A 19,258-nucleotide genomic window follows, 5' to 3' on the forward strand; every position below is an offset into this window, starting at 1 on the left:
AATATAATAATGTGATTTTAAGGCACCACTCTCTTTAAAAACATAAGGTTACTTTGATTAAAATGGTTACTATATCTAAGAAAATTGGTGTTTAATTTATTTTAGTCACTATATGAACAATAAAGGTCACTATGCGTGTAATTAATGCCAATTAGCCACGAACTAGTTGTCATTTACTACAATCACGAAAACTATCCTCCTCCTTTTTTTTCTCCCTAGGGTTTACAAATTTCAAAAGATTTTCGGCCCTTTTGGTTTAATTATTCATGTTTTTGTCTTCAGATTCAATAAAACTACATCGTTTGAGTGTAGTAAGTTCCCCTGTGGTGGAATTAGTTGAGTATTTGGGGTTTAGTATAGCTTTGGTGGAGTATCGTCGTGAATTCGCTTTGTTGATAAAGAATTATACGAGATCGAGCAAGTTATCAAATTTTCAAATTGACTTAGATGAATCGGATGGAAATCGTCTTCGCGGCTACAACAAATCGTTAAACCGTCTCTCCGAAAAGGCTGTATGTTTCAGTGATTTGTGCGAGAGATGTCCTACAATGCAAGATCTTCCAATGATGGCAGTTTTGATGAAGGAATACCCATTTTTTATTCAATTTGTTATGTATTTGTTAAATTCAATTTCTGTTGTAAATGTCGTGTGGCCTTTTATTAATGAATTGATTTTACATTAAAAAAAAAGGGTCAGTATGCATGCATGTAAAAGATGTGCTATAATAAATTGTTGACTTTAGTTCTACAATAATATTTTTGTGGCACAGGTCCACGCGATAATCCACTTGGTTATTGACTCTCAATTTAGGGTTTCTTCTCACCAGATTGAGATGACTTATATTGGTACTAATTTAATCATTTTAAAGTCTAAGTTACGTATAGTCTTCAATAGATATTATAAGATTTAGTGTCCCGATGATTTTAATTAATTAAAATATTCACTTTCACGAATTTTAACAGAATATTAAGGATGTTCTATATGTAAGGATTAAAATGGGACATTAGAAGCAGGACGACAGAATGGGCCAACCCGTACCCAAGAGAAGCCACAAAGAACATACGGTTTCAAGCCTCACGATCGGGCTATACACAGTATTCTTCGAGTACAATATAGAGCACATCATTCATAAGATTTGATGTTGGCCTCTTTGGTCGGCCGCTGGAACATGCATAACGTATTCTATGTTAAATACATAATTGTATGACAACGGTTTGTGTCCATTTGTATGACTTTTACGCCTCCAACACATTTCTTTGACTCTTAATATCTCAAATGATGTATAAATAAAAATATGAATCAAATTTAACACGACTCCACGTGAGTAAATATGGTTATGGGTCGGGCCGAACTCAAGGGTTTCACATTGTGGGTCTGGACGGGTCTAGCCCCATGCAAAGTGCTCTTTACATCGGGCTGAGTCAGCCCAGGCTCACAAGTTGCCCTGCCTAAGCGTAATATTACTATAATGTGCTTTGTCGTACCGTGCCTTGTCATGCTTTTTCCAAAGTATCCATGCTATAATACTTAATTAGACTACTACCATACAATATACATCTATACACTATGTCATCTATACACTATGTCATAATCCAAGTATCCATGACAAGATGGCCAAAGTTCAAAGATAAAATGTGTGCTATTTATGCTTTTGAGTGTTGTCGATTTGAAGTTATTAGTAAAATAATTGCAACTTGGTTTGAAAACAAGTTGAGGGCCTTGAGGCTAGTAGAGTAGTAGTAGTCGTTGGAGAGTTGGCTCTCTTTGATACCTTTCCCTTTTTACAAGTAGTAGTAGTGGTAGGATTGTAAGAAGAGGCATCAAAGCTAATTAATTTTGATGATGTTTTGGTATCACGAGAAATTCACCTCAATTTAATTAGTATTTCATAGACGCTCTCCCTCTTGTGGCTTGTCCAATTACTTACTTCCTCCATTCTTATTTACATGACACAATTGTACTTTCGACACTATTCACACATGTTCCTTTGACTTACTTTTGTGATTTATACATAAGAAAAAACATAGTCGTGTGGGATCTTATTAGATTCGTCTTATCCATAATAAAAGATATTAACGTTTGAAATCGTGCATTGACAAACGTGCCTAAATAATTGTGTCATTTAAAAAAGAATAGATGAAGTATTATGTAAACAAAACAATACTATGTAGTCTTTACATTAGCGTTACAATCTCGGTATCATAGTTTTACATGGAAAAAAGGTTAATTAGTTGAATAGTAATTACATATTAACACGTATAGTTCAACTATTTCTAGCTCGATTACAATTAACTTCATTAATCCATGATTGTTTTGAACAAATTTAGCTTTAGTACGACTTCTAATTTTGGCAAGTCATCTCCTCTAATAGCAAAATTCACCACTCTTTGTCTCTTTGAAATGACATCCTTCATATGTGCACTAAATGAAGGTTTTCCAAATCTTAACGTCAAAGGTGACAATCTCATCATTATCATTATCATTATCATTATCATTATTCATTAACAACAACCACTCTATTTTACGACAAATACGATATTTTACAGTCTACACCGATACTGTTACTACTAAAACATGTCTTCTTTATTCTCTCTAAGTTTTTTTTCCATGTTCCATTCAACCATAAATACCTAGAAGAAAGTAAAACAGTTGATTCGATCGTTAAAGTCAAACTGTGTCAAATAAATAAAACCGGAAATATCCCTTGTTAGGACTCAAAGCTTTCTTCTCAAAATGTCTCTTCAATTCTCCATTTTACAAACTTAACAAACAGACAAACAGATGAACAATAATAATCCAAGAAAACTCCCAAATTATTCCAAACTTCAATACTCAATTTTCACTCTCACTCCTCCTCCTCCTCACTCTTTCTCTCTCCTCTTCTTCCCTTTCCAACTCACATGTCAGTGATTCTCACAACCCTAATTCAAGCAATCGAATCTCCCCTTTCCCCTCCTCTGTCAATTATTCTCTGCAATTTTCTTTGATCCAACAACCCTATTTCAATGGATTCTCACCGGAATCCTCAAAAGGGTCGCCGCCGGGAACCTCAAACTCGCCGTAGAACCACCGCTACAACAACAGCAACTGCTAAACCCTCTTCTTCTTCGTCTTCATGGTGTTGTTCTTTTAAAAGCCCTCCAAAATCCCCTGAAGCCCTTTCTCTCTCTTCCTCCAAAACCCACCACAAAATTGTGGGTGTTTCCATTTCAGAATCCTTGTCAAAATCCCTCAATTCCTTCCCAAACTCCCCTCAGAGCTCTAAATCTGGGTTGAGTATAGTGGGTCGGATCGACCGTCGGCGTATTCTCTCTCCTGGCCGGGTTTCGCCGATTGATTCTGATATGATCCCGCCTAAAATTAGCAATGTGGGCCAAGAGCAGGAACTGAGTCATGAACTGGGTTCAACTCGGAAGGTTGATTTGGGGGAGGAGAGAGAAAATAGAGGCGAGGAGGATGGTGGGGTTTGCGGAGTGGAGGAGGAAGAGGAGGGTGTGTTTGATGTGAGGTTGAGTTTAAAGGGGAAATATGGTGGTGGGTGTTTGGTTTTGGAATTGAATTCTAAGGTTTTGGGGGAAAATAGTTCTTTGTTTGATAGGTTGATTAAGGATTCCAAGAAGAGTGGAGGGTTTTGTAGGATTGAGGTTCCTGAGGTTGAGAATTTGGGTGTTTTTAGGGAAACTATAGAGCTTATGTTTGAAGATGATATCGCCAAGAAGCTCATTAAGATTGGAGCTTTTCGCGCTATCGACATTCTTGAGGTATAATTATTTGTTTTTTGATCTCTCCACACTCTTTTGGTACAGTTTGATTCTTTGATGTTATCTTTGAGTAGTGTTGTTCTTGTTTATCACTTTGTTTTGATGTCTGTGGGATGACTTTGCGATCACATTTATTGAAATTAACTCAGAAATGAAATGTTTGTATTTTGCTGAGGGGTTGTTTGATTGCTTTTCAACATGAATGATTTGGTGTTTGATCACAAAATATGTTTAGCTAAGAACTCAATACTATTATTTGTGGTTGTTCTTCCTCTTGTGTTTGTACATGGGATTTAGCTTGATGTTAGAGCAGGTGTGATACAGAAATGTGGATGTGTGTATCCAACCATTTATCCACTGCAAACCAGTCTGTGCACTACTTCGGATCTTCCACCCTAAACGTATTCCGTATTTCACATGATCAAGACAATATAGGCTAGTTGAGAACCATGGCAGACTGGCAGTTTTAGAAGGTTATTGATCTTAGGTTTATATAGAAAGGAAAAGGTAAGTGTAGGTTTTAGTTGGGCGTCAACTGTCAAGTATAATAGGTCATAATGCAATGAATGCATTATACTTTAGAAGTTTGAATGCCATTAATATATCTTAGTCACTATTAGTTACTGTCCTAAATTCCTAACTGAACATCGTCAAAGAAAAAGGGCGGTGCAGCAATTGGTTTAGTGGGGGGTTGAGAAGATGATGGAATTTGTGGGACATTGTAATTGGCGGCCCATCTACAAATTTGGGGACATTAATGTAATTGGGTGCAGTGTGTGAGTGAATTATAGAAAGAGACCGGCTTCATATTTTTTACAAGCTCATATTCTGATGGCAGTTGTTCTGTGAATGCTCGAGGGCGGTACTGTGGAAGTTGGGAGTTTGCCATTAACCTAGCTAAGAAAGTAATGGACTGCACATTAGTGAAATCTAATGTTATAGTTTCTACAACTTCTCCATTTCTTGGTGCAGTGCTGCTGCTTGCCCTTTGTGTAAGCATAACTGATGTTCTGATTGTTCTCTCCTGATGGTATCCTAGAGCTTGAAAAACATGAGAGATTTGCATTCCTTAGCCAAAGTATGTCAGTTAATCTGTAATGCTTCGTTTGGTCGTCTAGGTGTGAGCTCTGCCTGTTATCCGCTAAGACTTAACTTAGCTTCGACACCGTTAATGACATTAAATAAGGAAGATGAATTTGATTAATAAATTGGAAATTACAGAAAATATAAATTATATTCAAGTTTTCGAGAGGCTTAACACTCCAAGGCTAAACAAAACATTCATCAACATTCAACATAACCTCTCATTTGTTATATTTATAGAGCTTCTCCCCTAACTAACTAATTAACTATCTTTTTCTTTAAGCTACAAAAACACTTAATCATAATGCTACTCCCTAAAGTGTCCCTCCACCTAAATATTGATGCTTAGCACTATCATCTCTGCAAAATGGATTATCTGCCTCAGTGTGTAATTGTCAAGTCCTATCATCCTAGCACTAATTTTGGTAATTTCGTTTCATCCATATTTTTATTTGTATATTTGTCAGTAAAAGAGAACTCTTGTATACGTGGTATCAATTACTTCATTTTTTTTTGACGAGATATATCTGGTATCAGATTGAGAGTATATGCTGCATGTAGATGCTCTTGAGAAAAATGCCAAAATTGTGCTGTGTTTCTTATCTGTTTATAGCTCTTCATAAAAGGTTATAAAAGATTATTTCAGAGTTGAAGGTAGTTTTTTTTTTATAAGAAAGAGGAAAATAAGTTATTGGTTGGAACTATATTACTTTGTATTGTGTTCTGTAAGAGATGCCCACACTAAATTCATATATTGTCCTTGTGCTTGTTTTCCTATAGGTATCAGCAAGCATCAAGTTCAACAGAGGTGTTTCATCCTGCTTTAAGTATCTCGAAGCCGTTCCTTGGACCGAGGAAGAGGAAGAGAAACTTAGAAGACTCTTCACTAAGTTCAAATTCGATGATGCAACTAACAACGAGATATTCTCTAGGCTGAACCTCAACGACTCCAATTCCCCTCAACGGAATTTAGCAAGCCAGATTGTACGTTCCATCACCACGTGTGAAAACACCAAAGCAAGAAACGAGCTCAAATCTATGGTAAAAGGTCTCTTATCTAAAAGCTCGGTTTATGAGAAAGACTATCTCGACATCAGCAAAGAAGATCTCTACTCCATCAGTCAGTGTTGCCTATCTTCTTTAGTTACCCTTTTCCAGGGTGCAACTAATAACGAGATATTCGAGCAAACTAGCAGCAAAAAAGCCCCAGAAAAACCCTTGATTGAATCCATCTCATGGCAGGTTGAAAACATCAATTGGTTGTTAGAAATCTTACTAGATCGTCAGATGGCAGAACATTTCGTTGATTTATGGGCATATCAAAAGGATTTGATCAAAATGCATGAAAAAGCTTCTCCAATGGTGAGATACGAACTAAGCCGTGTTTCAGCAGTTCTGTTCGTTGCAATGGGCACGAGGAAACTGCAATGTCAGGCCGAATCGAGATTTGGGCTTCTCAACTCGTGGTTCGGGCCTATGCTTTTGGACTTTGGGTGGTTGCAGAGGTGTAGAAAGGGATTGAATGTGAGGGAATTGGAGGAAGCAATGGGTCAAGCTCTACTTACACTACCATTGAAGCAGCAATATGGATTGTTCATGGAATGGTTTAGATGTTTCTCTAAACATGGGACTGAATGCCCTAATCTTAGCAAAGCTTTCCAGATTTGGTGGCGTAGATCTTTCTTACGAGGCTCGGAAACTCACGCAATTGAATCGCGATAGCTGTGATTCTTTGTGTTAGTTTTTTTTCTCTCATTTGATTTTTTTCTCCTCACTTTGTGTATTGTTGCAATATTGTAGGAATGGGTTTTGGGTGTATAACTATGTAGTTTGTGTGTAGAAAAGTATCAAGCTTTTGGACAAGGCATGTATTATTGACCCTTGTTCTCTTGCAGCAATTGATTGTTTTGTTTCTTTTAATCTCTATGAATGATGAAATGTGCTTTTGAAAATGAACATTGAGCTGAAAAGACTACAACATGTTAACATAACTAGAAAACAACCAACATTCTCGAAACATGTCGTGAAAACCAATATGGTTGGAGTGAATATCTCTGATTCTGTACGTGTAAAAATTATAAAAAGTTGGTATTTTAAAAATATATATTGAAATGAATTTTCATTCAAGGTCAATGTTTTTAAATTTTGACCCAAAAATTAAAGTAGAGCAATTTTTTAGGACGGAGAGAGTAAGTTATAACGGATGGTTCTTGGAGCAAATGATGTCGAGGAGGGATGATAACCTTATAATCGAGAGTGGTCAATTCGAAAATTTTGATATATAAGGGTATTTTGGGATTTTGCTAGCTTGATTGGAGGGGAAATTTTATTTTCTAAATCAAAAAAGTATCCTTGTATTTTAAATCTTCTGTAACATACATTTGTTAATGAACAACTTTGAATATTAAAAGTATGTTTAATTACTTCTTTTAGTAAATATCGAAAAGAGTCTAACAAAACGCAAATTTTTTTCACATAAAAATCACAATAAGTGGTGAAAAGAGAGTGCATATAAGTAGCATAAAAAAATACGGAGTAGTCCGTAAAATATTGCAACAGAAAAATAGCAAGTGCACAGAACATCGAGTACCTTATCTCTTCCAAGGCATGTGAGAATATCAGAACTCAGAAGTTCCTACTGTGGCATTGCCATTAGAAAAGAGGCCCCAATGCTCCTTGCTCTTATTAGAAGCAAGAACTGTATTCAGAACAAATAATACATTCAATTTTCAATGTTATCCAATAATTCTCCATGTCAGTAGCCGTTATTAACTTGGGAACCATTTCGAGATAATGGTTACACTGACTCTTGACGCTATTTATATATTTTAATTTGACTACTATGTGTGATTTATTCGTAAGAAAAAATAAGTCGTGTGAGATCTTGTGTAATTTATCTCAAAATGTAATTTTAGAATATCAATTTTTTATAACTTTATAAACATATTAGAGATATTAATGTTTATACATTACATTAGCAAGCGTGAAAAGGAAAGCGTAACCATTATTTTCACTTTATTTAACCTCTTACTATTCAAAAATAATTTTCACTTTATTTAACTTCTTACTATTCATACTGATAGTTCAGTAGGAACACTTGACAAGAGGGGGGTGAATTGTTTCTTGGGAACTTGGGTAAGTTTCTTGCGGAATTTAAACAATAAAGAGACTGAGAACAATGAGCGAAGAAAGATATAAAACGGAGGAACCTTCTTGACCCTAATCAAGAAGAACCTTACTACTCTTTTGTATTAATGCAATAACTCTATTACAAATACACTCTTTAACTCGAGTTCCTCTCGAACACGAGTTCCCAACAGCAATCCCCTTTGATTACTGTGCTCCTCTTTCTCTCTCTGACTTAACTCTAAGTCGCTCTTTTTCTCTTTGACTTAACTCTAAGTCGCTCTGTTTCTCTTTGACTTAACTCTAAGTCAATTAAGGATCACTCAACCCTTAAACCCAAAATACAATTTGATATAAAACTCTAGTACGTAATAAAGCTCAAAGTAATAAGGAACTCAAGGGACATTATTTTGAAAACTGATTCTCTTTTAAAACGTTTAAGCTCTTAAGATATATTTTGCAAAGATCAGTTGTGTGTTTTGAAAAGCTAAAACTCTTCTCCTTTTATAGGAGAGTTTTACTTAGGGTTGGGTACCCATGTTCTCCTCAACTACCCACTAACAGTTACTGCTCAGTAACATGGGCATAGTTGGAGAGAAACAAGGGAGACCAAATCAAAACACTAAATGCACGTTTAAACAGAAATACGTGGGGAGAGTTTCAAGGAACATGGAAAACCTTTACTTGAGAAACAAGGAGAATAAATCAGAATCCTATGTTTACATTTATTAATTAAATACATTTTATTTATTAAAAAGATTTTCCAAGTTAAAACTCTTTTATAATTACAGTTAACATATTTCATTTAAAACGTACCAAAATACTATGTCCCTTTCATACCAAATTACTTATAAACTTTATTAAATACTTACATAAATACTAAAACATAAACTCATATGTTGTAGTCTTCATGTTGCACGGTTGCACCTTTAGAAGCTTCGCTCGAAGACTTCCCAATTTGTTCCTTCTCTGGAACGTCGAGGATCCACATAATATATGAGGATCTCGCCTTAGGAACTCGCCTAAGGATCTCGCCTTGCTTAATGATTATTTCTTCAATGTAGTGTCTGACATGGATCAATTACTTGCTTATATTCCACGTTGCTTAGTTTATCCAACTCAGGATCTCCTTCACTTAGCATTATCCCTCTAAGGATCTCGGAACCTATTATGCAACATAACTTAACCAATTGTCAGGAGTTTGCTTTGTCATTATCAAAACTTTAGGGTCAACAATATTCCCCCTTTTTGGTGATGACAACAAAAGCAAACTTTCACTAAATGCAACAATAATCAATTAGCGTAACTATAAAGCAATAAATTAAATAAAGTATTTTTATAAAAATTAATCTAAGCTTCCGAAATGAAATTAAGGAAAATTGAAATTAATTTTAATAAACGAAAATAAAATTAAAAACGAGAAATAAAATTTTATAAACTTACATCGAGAAGAGAGTAGTGAGACAGATTCAAGTGATCAATTTAAGTTAAGTTTGCATTCATTTCCCCCTGTTGGCATTAACAAAAAGTAGAAATACACAATACTAATATATACCGATTAGAGCGCCCTCCGATCAACGGTTGGCAAACTAAGTTAGCCTCAAAGTTAAGTTCCAACGTACTAGATTTGAATAGAAAACATAATAAATAACTAGTCATGATTTTAGAGATACGTTCATTGATGAGTTCCACTAAAAAATAAAGGAAATAAAATAAAAGGATGTAACTGTATCCCATGAGAGGAGTACAAACCAAAAAAAAAAAAAAAAAAAAAAAAAGTTCCTTAAAAAATTAAAGCGTAATGTAGCACACACACACACACAAAAATTTGGGATCTGGGAAAATGGGATGGAACAAGGTTAGATTTTGGCAAAGAGATCCTCAAGTATGGGAAGGACTTGAATCCATTGGTTGAACTCCAGATAACAAAGCTGTAACCTGATTCTGGAGTTGTAGTATCGTAGCATTTGTGGACTCTTGAAGCAGTATCATTCTATCCATATCCTTTCTCAACTTGATAACCTGTTCCTTGAGTTCCTCCTTATTGGGATCATGAGATCCTAAGGAACTTGAAGAACCAAAAGCAGCAAACCCACCAAAGCCAGTAAAGGAAGAAGGAACAGTATGAGTGGGAGGAACAGGGATGTACCTTGGTTGAGGAACAGAGCTATCCACCTTTGGTGTAGGAACAGGGGTGGATATTTTTTCAATCATAGCAAGTTCCTTGTCCTCCTTTTCAAATTCAACAGTGTCCCCCAATACCTCTACGTTCTCATCATCATCCTCATTGTCACAAGATATGTCAACGAACACCGGAGGAACAATGACCTTAGGAACTCTAGTGGCTACCCTTATGCTCCTACGTTTACCACGAGGAACATCCTTTGGCACCTTAGGAACCACCTTAGGAGCCTTTTCCACCTTCTTAGGAACTACCTTAGGAACACCTTCTTTTTCCCCCTTACTTTTAGTTTCCTTCACTGTAGCCACGGCCCAACATAATCTCCCATTAGCTACTGCTAGATTCATGCTTCTTAATAAATCACTTTGCACAATTTGTTGACTAGTGACCGTCAACTCTCCATAGTCACGCAAATCCACAGAGAAACTCCGAAACACCATAGTCAACAACGAAGCATAACCAACTTTATAATCTGAAGGAACACAGTGGGATAAGTGTTTAATCATTAAAGCAGGAAAGTTGATTGGGATTTTGTGCTAAAGGCAGTACATCAATGAAGCATCATAGAGGTTGGCCAAGGTACGCTTTTGAGTGCGAGGAACAATACCTATACGAACAAGGTTAAAAAGGAGTTTTTGTAGAGGGGTGGGAAACAAGCTTTGGTTAGTTAAAGAGCACACTTTAAGATCTCCTCCTATTGCTTCCACAAGTTGTTCATTAGTCATCACACCAATCTTAATTTGAGCAGTTGCTCCTTTCACATACAAATCAAATCCCTCATTACGAATATTCAATAACTTTGCAATATATTCAGCATTAAATTCAAAAGACGTTCCATTCACAAAACTAGAACAAACACCATCCACACATTTAAATTCGCGCGAAATTCATTCATAGCATCCGGAAATATTAAGGTTTTCGAATAATCACAAAATAAGCTCACCCATCCCTGATGTTTAAGAATTTCCATGAATTCCTCCAGATTAGTTTCGCACCAAGTCTGATTTACAGCAAAAGCCTTAACCAAATTCGCCTCATCCGCCGAAAGGACCCGGTTTGGGGTTATTTCCCCCTTAGAACAGTCCACGGGTTTTTTGATTTCACAGCCACCCCACCACCCGACCGCCGCTGCCTCTTCGCGGGTCGGTGGTGGGTCTCTTCTGTCGACAAAGCTGAGGGGGAGGGTGGGCTGGGCGGAGGGATAAGGGTGGCGGGTCCGGGTTGCACAGACGTGAGTGGGTGTGGTTGAGGGTCAGAATTCGACGCGAGAGGTGGTGGTGGTGGGTTCGCGATCGGGTCGAGTGGGGTAGGGGGAATCGCGACTGGGAGGGCGGACGGAGGAGGGAGGTCGAGTGCGAGCAGGGGCTGGGTGAGATCTGGGCCGTCGACGGTGTTGTCGGACGGTGGGGGGTGCTGGGAGCCGCCGTCGGTGGTGGGTGTGGTTTGGTGGAGAAGAATTTCGTTGGTGGTGGGTTTTAAACTTTCGTGGCTGAGTTTCGTGGTGGGGGCGAGTGAATGGGGCTCGGTGTCGTCGGTCGGTCGGTCGGCCGGTCTGGGTTCGGTCGCCGACCTGCTGCTGCCGGCGGTTGCTTGTAGCCGGCCGCCGCCCATGGTGGTTAGGTTTTCAGATTTTGAAATTTGAAAATCTAGGGTTTTTGGTGATGGAATTTGGGGATTTTTGATTTGTTGGATTTGTTGTGGAATGGGTGAGATATCCATAGGAGTAGGGGATAGAGATTTTCTTTTTCGTTTCAGATTTGTGTTTAAGCTTGTTCTCACCATTGTTGGAGATGGTGGAGAAGATGAAGGAAGATGGAGAGGAGGAGTATAGATTATCAAGGCTTGTTCCTTTGGTGTTTTCTGTATTTGAGGTGGGCTAGGGTATGATAGATCCATAGGAGTGGGTGTGAGTTCCATTAGCTTTAAAATTTGGAAAAGATAAAATTTAGTGGAATAATAAAAAATTTAAGGATATATTTATAAGAGGAAAAATAAAATTAATTTGTGGAAAAATAAAATAAAATGAGTAAATAAAAATTTGTAACAGGAAAAAAATAACCATGATCCTCCTAGATTAGTGGAACTGTGTGAATTACGTATCTCATATTACTGACTAATTAAATACACATTTTTAATTCGAAATTTTTAGTTGTTCCTTAACGATGGTAAACTTCAGTTATGCTTTACGCACATGTATTTATAATGGTATACAGTAGTAATGCATAAATCTAAAAGAGTCATACCTCATGAGGATCTGTCAGCTTACTTATCTTATTTTGATCATCCCGAGTTCCATTCTCATTTTCTCATGCTTCTTTCTGCTTAAAGGTTTAGTCATAATATCTCCAATTTGATTCTCAGTTTGACAAAAGTCCAACTTGATTAAACCTTTTTCAACATTATCCTTAAGAAAGTGATGCCTAATATGAATATGCTTAACCCGGGAATGATGTACCAGATCCTTAGAAATGCAGATTGCACTAGTGTTATCACAATAAATAGGAACACAATCATATATGATCCCAAAATCCCTTAACTGTTGCTTTATCCACAGTATTTGAGAGCAACATGCAGCAGCTGCTACATATTCAGCTTCTGCTGTGGATAAGGCAACGGTATTCTGTTTCTTGGAACCCCAAGAAACCATGCAAGATCCTAGGAATTGAACCATACCTGATGTGCTCTTTCGATTTACTAAATCACCTGCATAGTCTGCATCCGCATATCCTTTTAAATCGAAAGTTCCACTTCTTGGATAAAACAGGCATAGATCGTCTGTTCCTTTGAGGTATCTGAATATCCTCTTCACTGCAGTCATGTGGGACTCCTTTGGGTTTGATTGAAATCTTGCACACAACCCAACACTGAATGATATGTCTGGTCTGCTTGCAGTTAGGTATAGCAGAGATCCAATCATTCCCCTGTACGTCGTTTGATTCACACTTTTTCCCGTGGGATCCTCATCTAGTCTTGTGGCTGTTCCCATGGGAGTGTGATTTGTTTTCACTGAATCTAGCTCGTACGTTTTGAGGAGTTCCTTCACATACTTTTGTTGGTGGATCATAATTCCTTCCTTAGTTTGTTTGATTTGCAAACCAAGAAAGAAATTGAGTTCCCCCATCATACTCATTTCAAACTCACTGCACATTAAATTAGCAAAATCCTTGCACAAATTTTCGTTAGTAGCACCAAATAATATATCATCGACATAAATTTGTACAACTAATAAGTCAGATCCTTTTGATTTTAAAAATAGAGTTTTATCAATTCTTCCTCGTTTAAAATCATTTTGTAAAAAAACTTTGATAATCTCTCGTACCACGATCTAGGAGCTTACTTTAACCCATAAAGAGCTTTGTCAAGCTTATAGATGTGGTTCGGAAATTTGGGATTCTCAAAACCAGGGGGTTGTTCCACATAGACGTCTTCCTCAAGAAAACCATTTAAGAAAGCACATTTGACGTCCATCTGATACAACTTGAATCCCATAAAGGCTGCAAAAGCAATTAGAATACGAATAGCTTCTAATCTAGCAACAGGAGCAAAGGTTTCTTCGAAATCAATACCTTCTTGTTGATTGTAGCCCTTGACTACTAACCTTGCCTTGTTCCTGATGATTGTAGTATGTTCATCGAGCTTGTTCCTGAACACCCACTTTAATCCTATGACTTTCTGATTCTGGTTTGGGTTCCAGATGCCATACCTTGTTCCTTTGGAACTCATTTAACTCATCTTGCATGGCAGTGATCCAATCAGCATCTTCCAAAGCTTCGGTGTGGTTCCTTGGCTCGATTGTGAAGAGGAACGCATGAAAAGCACAGAAGTTCCTTAGTTGAGACCTTGTTTGAGTTCCTTTCCTAATATCACTGATAATCAGATCCATTGGGTGAGAACTTTGATGTTTCCAGGGCTTAGGTTGAAACTGTGCCACTGGAACATCTAAGGTCTCCTCAGTTCCTTCTGTTTCCTGAGATCCTTGTTCCTCTGCATCAGAGGTCTCTTGATCTTCTTCCGGTTCCTCAGAATCATCATCTTCTGGTTCCTCAGGATTTGCATTTTCTGGTTCCTCATGATCAACATTTTCTGGTTCCTCAGGATCAGGGGCTCTTCTTCCAGGAACTCCTTGGTTAGTAGCAGTTTCTTCTGTTTGTGGATCTGCTATTCCATTTTGCTGTCTTCCAGGAGAGATTTCCTCATCATAATCTGTAAAACGAGTTAATCCAATTTCGAAATCTTCCTGTTCCTGAATTTCATGAACATTGTTAGCTTCATCAAATATTATATGTACACTCTCTTCAATACACATCGACCTTTTATTATAAACTCTGTATGCTTTACTGTTTAAGGCGTATCCTAGGAACACGACCTCATCACTTCTTTCATCGAATTTCCCTAAGTTCCTTTTGCCATTGTTGTGAACAAAGCATTTACACCCAAAGGCTCTAAAGTAAGAGATATTAGGTTTGTTTCCTTTTAATAACTCATAGGGAGTCTTGTTTAAAATGGCCCTGATCATTACTCTATTAACAATATAGCAAGTTGTGTTTACTGCTTCAGCCCAGAAGTTCCTTGGTAAGGAACTGGCAATTAACATGGTTCTAGCCATGTCTTCCAAGGTTCTATTTTTTCTTTCAACGACTCCGTTTTGTTGTGGAGTCCTAGGTGCAGAAAAGTTGTGATCCATACCTTGTTCCTTGCAGTATTCATCAAACTTGTGATTCTCAAATTCAGTTCCATGATCTGACCTTATATGTATTAGCTGACGTCCTGTGGATCTTTGTATTCTCTTAGCAAAAGCAACAAATTCATTAAACGTTTCATCTTTACTTGCTAAGAAAATAACCCAGGTAAATCGAGAAAAATCATCAACAATAACCAAGACATAACGTTTTCCACTTCTACTTTGAATTCTCATAGGTCCACACAAATCCATATGGATGAGTTCCAATGGTTTAGTTGTGCTGACCATTTTCTTAGGCTTGAAAGAGCTCCTGACATGCTTTCCTTTGGCACATGCTTCACAAACTTTGTCTTTAAGGAACTTGATGGAAGGTAGACCTCTCACTAGTTCCTTTGATCTCAGTTTGTCAAGCAATGAAAAGCTAGCATGTCCGAATCTCTTGTGCCATAGAAGTGGATCCTCCTCAATAACACTAAGACAAGTTAAGTTGTTCCTTGGAACTTTGTTGAGATCCACAGTATATGTGTTCCCTTTGCGAGTTCCTTCCAAAATAACTTCCTTACTGTTATTGTTAATAATTCGACAACTTTCTGAAGTAAAGCTTACCGAGTTTCCTTTGTCACAGAATTGTGAAATACTAATCAGACTGTGCATTAAACCTTCTACCAGGAACACATTATCAATTGAATGAGAACTTGACCTTCCTACTTTTCCAATGGCGATGATTTCACCTTTCTTGTTGTCTCCAAAGGTCACAGTTCCTCCGTTGTAGGCCTCTAGTGAGAGAAATTTGGTTTTATCTCCTGTCATGTGCTTGGAACACCCACTATCTAGATACCACGAGTTGTTCCCCCTCACTAGGACCTGCAATATTATCAATTGTTAGATACAGGAACTCGGGTTTCCTCGAGTTCCTTTTCTACTAAAGGATCATCTTTCTTAATCCATATCTTCTTGACAATGTTCTGGTTTTTATTAAACAGTTCCTTCTTTTTGGAACACTCAGTCACAACATGATCACCGGTACCACAAAAGGAACAAACTTTGACACTAGGCAGTTCCACATAATTTTTCTTTTTACCATTGTTCCTTTTATAGTAAAAACCTAGGCCTTCAGTTCTCTTAGATTGAGCCTTCTCAATCCACTTAGGAGTGATTCTAGGAGCTTGTTTATGTGTATTAGCTAAGGCTAGTTCCTTGATTAATTTCTCCTTTTGTTCCTTTACTGTGATCAACTCACTGTTTAAGTTTTCCAAATCAACGTTAAAGACCCCCATGCTAATCTCAGTGGACTTGCTAGGATCTAGGCTTAAATTAAACAGTTTATATTGACTGAGTTCCACTTTGAGAAGAATGTTTTCATTTTTGACTCTCTCAAAGGAGTTTTGAAGAGCAGTGTTTCTATCAAGCAAGTCAAAGAACCTACCCTGTACATCAGATCTAACATTATTAAGGTAGGTCATGTGTCCATTGGTGAGTTCCAAGGCTTTGTCACTTTGAGCCTTTATTACACTAAGCTTTTTAAAGTTATCTGGAGTTTCTATCAATAATTCCACTAACTTATTTTTAGACAGAGATTGAAGAGTTGAGGAACTTACTTCTCTTGATGGATCTTGGGTTGTTCCATCAATCTTTGCCATAAGACAAAGGTTTGCTGTTTCTTCATTTGGTTGATCCTCATCTTCTTTCGAGTCAGTAGCATCTCCCCAAGCTGCGATCATAGCCTTCTTGAAGTTGGGTTTGGCAAAGGTTGATTTGTTGAATCTTTCCTTGGACAGATCATTTCCCTTGCCTTTCCCTTTTTCATTTTCCCACTGAGGGCAGTCTTTGATTAGATGGTCTGATTCTCCGCACTTGAAACATCCTTGGTCAGGCTTGGAACCGCTTGGTTTTCTCATTGAGTTCCTTCCTCTTAGATTTCCAGGTTTAGAGTTCCTGTAAAATCTTTTCATTCTTTTGACCAACATGGCAGCTTCTTCTTCATCAGGATCTGAGTCCTCCTGTTCCTCAGCCTTAAGAGCAAGGCCTCGATTCTTGGGATTCTCAGGAACAGCTGCTCCTAGATGTAATTCGTGCGTCATCAAGGATCCCGCCAATTGTTCAATGTTGAATTTGGTGAAATCCTTTGTTTCGAACAATGCCGTGACCTTGGTTCTCCATCTATCATCCTGTGGCATGCTCCTTAGGATCTTCCTAACCTGTTCATAAGAGGGAATATTTCTTCCAAGAGAAACTAGTTCATTAGTGATATTAGTGAAACGGGTAAACATTTCCTGTATTGTTTCTCTTGGTTGCATTTCAAAACGTTCATACTTAGACATTAATAAATCAATTTTTGAACGTTTGACCTAATTAGTTCCTTCATGAGTTATTTGAAGGAGATCCCAGATTTGCTTTACGCTCTTGCACCCCATAACTCTGTTATGTTCATGAGGTCCAAGGCCGCAATGCAAGATTTTCACAGCCATTGCGTTGATTTCAAATTTCTCAAAATCTTCCTTAGTAAATTCAGACATGGGTTTAGGAACTACCTCATTTTGAGCATTGGTCATTGTTACCTCGAAATCACCGACTTCTATGACTCGCCAGACTTGATAGTTCTCTACCTTGATGTAGATCTCCATCCTGTTCTTCCAGTAGGTGTAGAATTTTCCATTGAACATTGGAGGTCTTTGAGTGGAATAACCTTCCTCGAGTTTCTCGTAAGCGTTCATACTTTCCAAGAACTTTTTCTCAACAGGGTTTCCTGTATTTTTGTGTGATCCTGCTCTGATACCAACTGATAGTTCAGTAGGAACACTTGACAAGAGGGGGGGTGAATTGTTTCTTGGGAACTTGGGTAAGTTTTTGCGGAATTTAAACAATAAAGAGACTGAGAACAATGAGCGAAGAAAGATATAAAACGGAGGAACCTTCTTGACCCTAATCAAGAAGAACCTCAATACTCTTTTGTATTAATGCAATAACTCTATTACAAATACACTCTTTAACTCGAGTTCCTCTCGAACACGAGTTCCCCACAGCAATCCCCTTTGATTACTGTGCTCCTCTTTCTCTCTCTGACTTAACTCTAAGTCGCTCTTTTTCTCTTTGACTTAACTCTAAGTCGCTCTGTTTCTCTTTGACTTAACTCTAAGTCAATTAAGGATCACTTCAACCCTTAAACCCAAAATACAATTTGATATAAAACTCTAGTACGTAATAAAGCTCAAAGTAATAAGGAACTCAAGGGACACTCTTTTGAAAACTGATTCTCTTTTAAAACGTTTAAGCTCTTAAGATATATTTTGCAAAGATAAGTTGTGTGTTTTGAAAAGCTAAAACTCTTCTCCTTTTATAGGAGAGTTTTACTTAGGGTTGGGTACCCATGTTCTCCTCAACTACCCACTAACAGTTACTGCTCAGTAACATGGGCATAGTTGGAGAGAAACAAGGGAGACCAAATCAAAACACTAAATGCACGTTTAAACAGAAATACGTGGGGAGAGTTTCAAGGAACATGGAAAACCTTTTACTTGAGAAACAAGGAGAATAAATCAGAATCCTATGTTTACATTTATTAATTAAATACATTTTATTTATTAAAAAGATTTTCCAAGTTAAAACTCTTTTATAATTACAGTTAACATATTTCATTTAAAACGTACCAAAATACTATGTCCCTTTCATACCATATTACTTATAAACTTTATTAAATACTTACATAAATCCTAAAACATAAACTCATATGTTGTAGTCTTCATGTTGCACCTTTAGAAGCTTCACTCAAAGACATCCCAATTTGTTCCTTCTCTGGAACGTCGAGGATCCACATAATATATGAGGATCTCGCCTTAGGAACTCGCCTAAGGATTTCGCCTTGCTTAATGATTATTTCTTCAATGTAGTGTCTGACATGGATCAATTACTTGCTTATATTCCACGTTGCTTAGTTTATCCAACTCAGGATCTCTTTCACTTAGCATTATCCCTCTAAGGATCTCGGAACCTATTATGCAACATAACTTAACCAATTGTCAGGAGTTTGCTTTGTCATCATCAAAACTTTAGGGTCAACACATACGTTAGCCGGTAATGAATAGAGTTAATAGGAAAATCAACTTCCACTCCTATGCTACTTCACCTCATATTCTTTTCCTTGGCAAAGTTTCATTGTTGTACTATGTCCCTTGGAGACATATTGGGTGGAAATGAAAATTTAAGAAGAAATACACAAGTTTGAAAAAGAAATTATGTTATCATAGAGATTATAATGTTACTTCTCAAATTATACTCTGTTTATTCTCATTGCTACCATTTACTACCGGCTCAAACAGACCACCCAAATTCGATATCATCAAATCCACAACCTTCCAATTCCATTGATCTCAGAGCAAGGGATGATTCATTTTTTGCAAATATACACACCTTGCAAATACAAAAAG

At 37.3% G+C, this 19,258-nt stretch overlaps 1 protein-coding gene across 1 annotated transcript; it reads left to right on the forward strand.

The window, feature by feature from the left end:
* The first annotated feature begins 2,728 nt into the window (after positions 1-2,728).
* On the forward strand, positions 2,729-6,765 carry LOC110801013 (BTB/POZ domain-containing protein At2g13690). The gene is made up of 2 exons (XM_022006323.2): positions 2,729-3,762; positions 5,626-6,765. Exons 1-2 carry the CDS (start codon positions 3,007-3,009, stop codon positions 6,565-6,567), a joined length of 1,698 nt encoding a protein of 565 aa, XP_021862015.1. The 5' UTR covers positions 2,729-3,006; the 3' UTR covers positions 6,568-6,765.
* Positions 6,766-19,258: the final 12,493 nt, after the last annotated feature.

Source organism: Spinacia oleracea, chromosome 4 (genome assembly GCF_020520425.1).
Source record: "Spinacia oleracea cultivar Varoflay chromosome 4, BTI_SOV_V1, whole genome shotgun sequence".
Classification (NCBI taxonomy): Eukaryota; Viridiplantae; Streptophyta; class Magnoliopsida; order Caryophyllales; family Amaranthaceae; genus Spinacia; species Spinacia oleracea.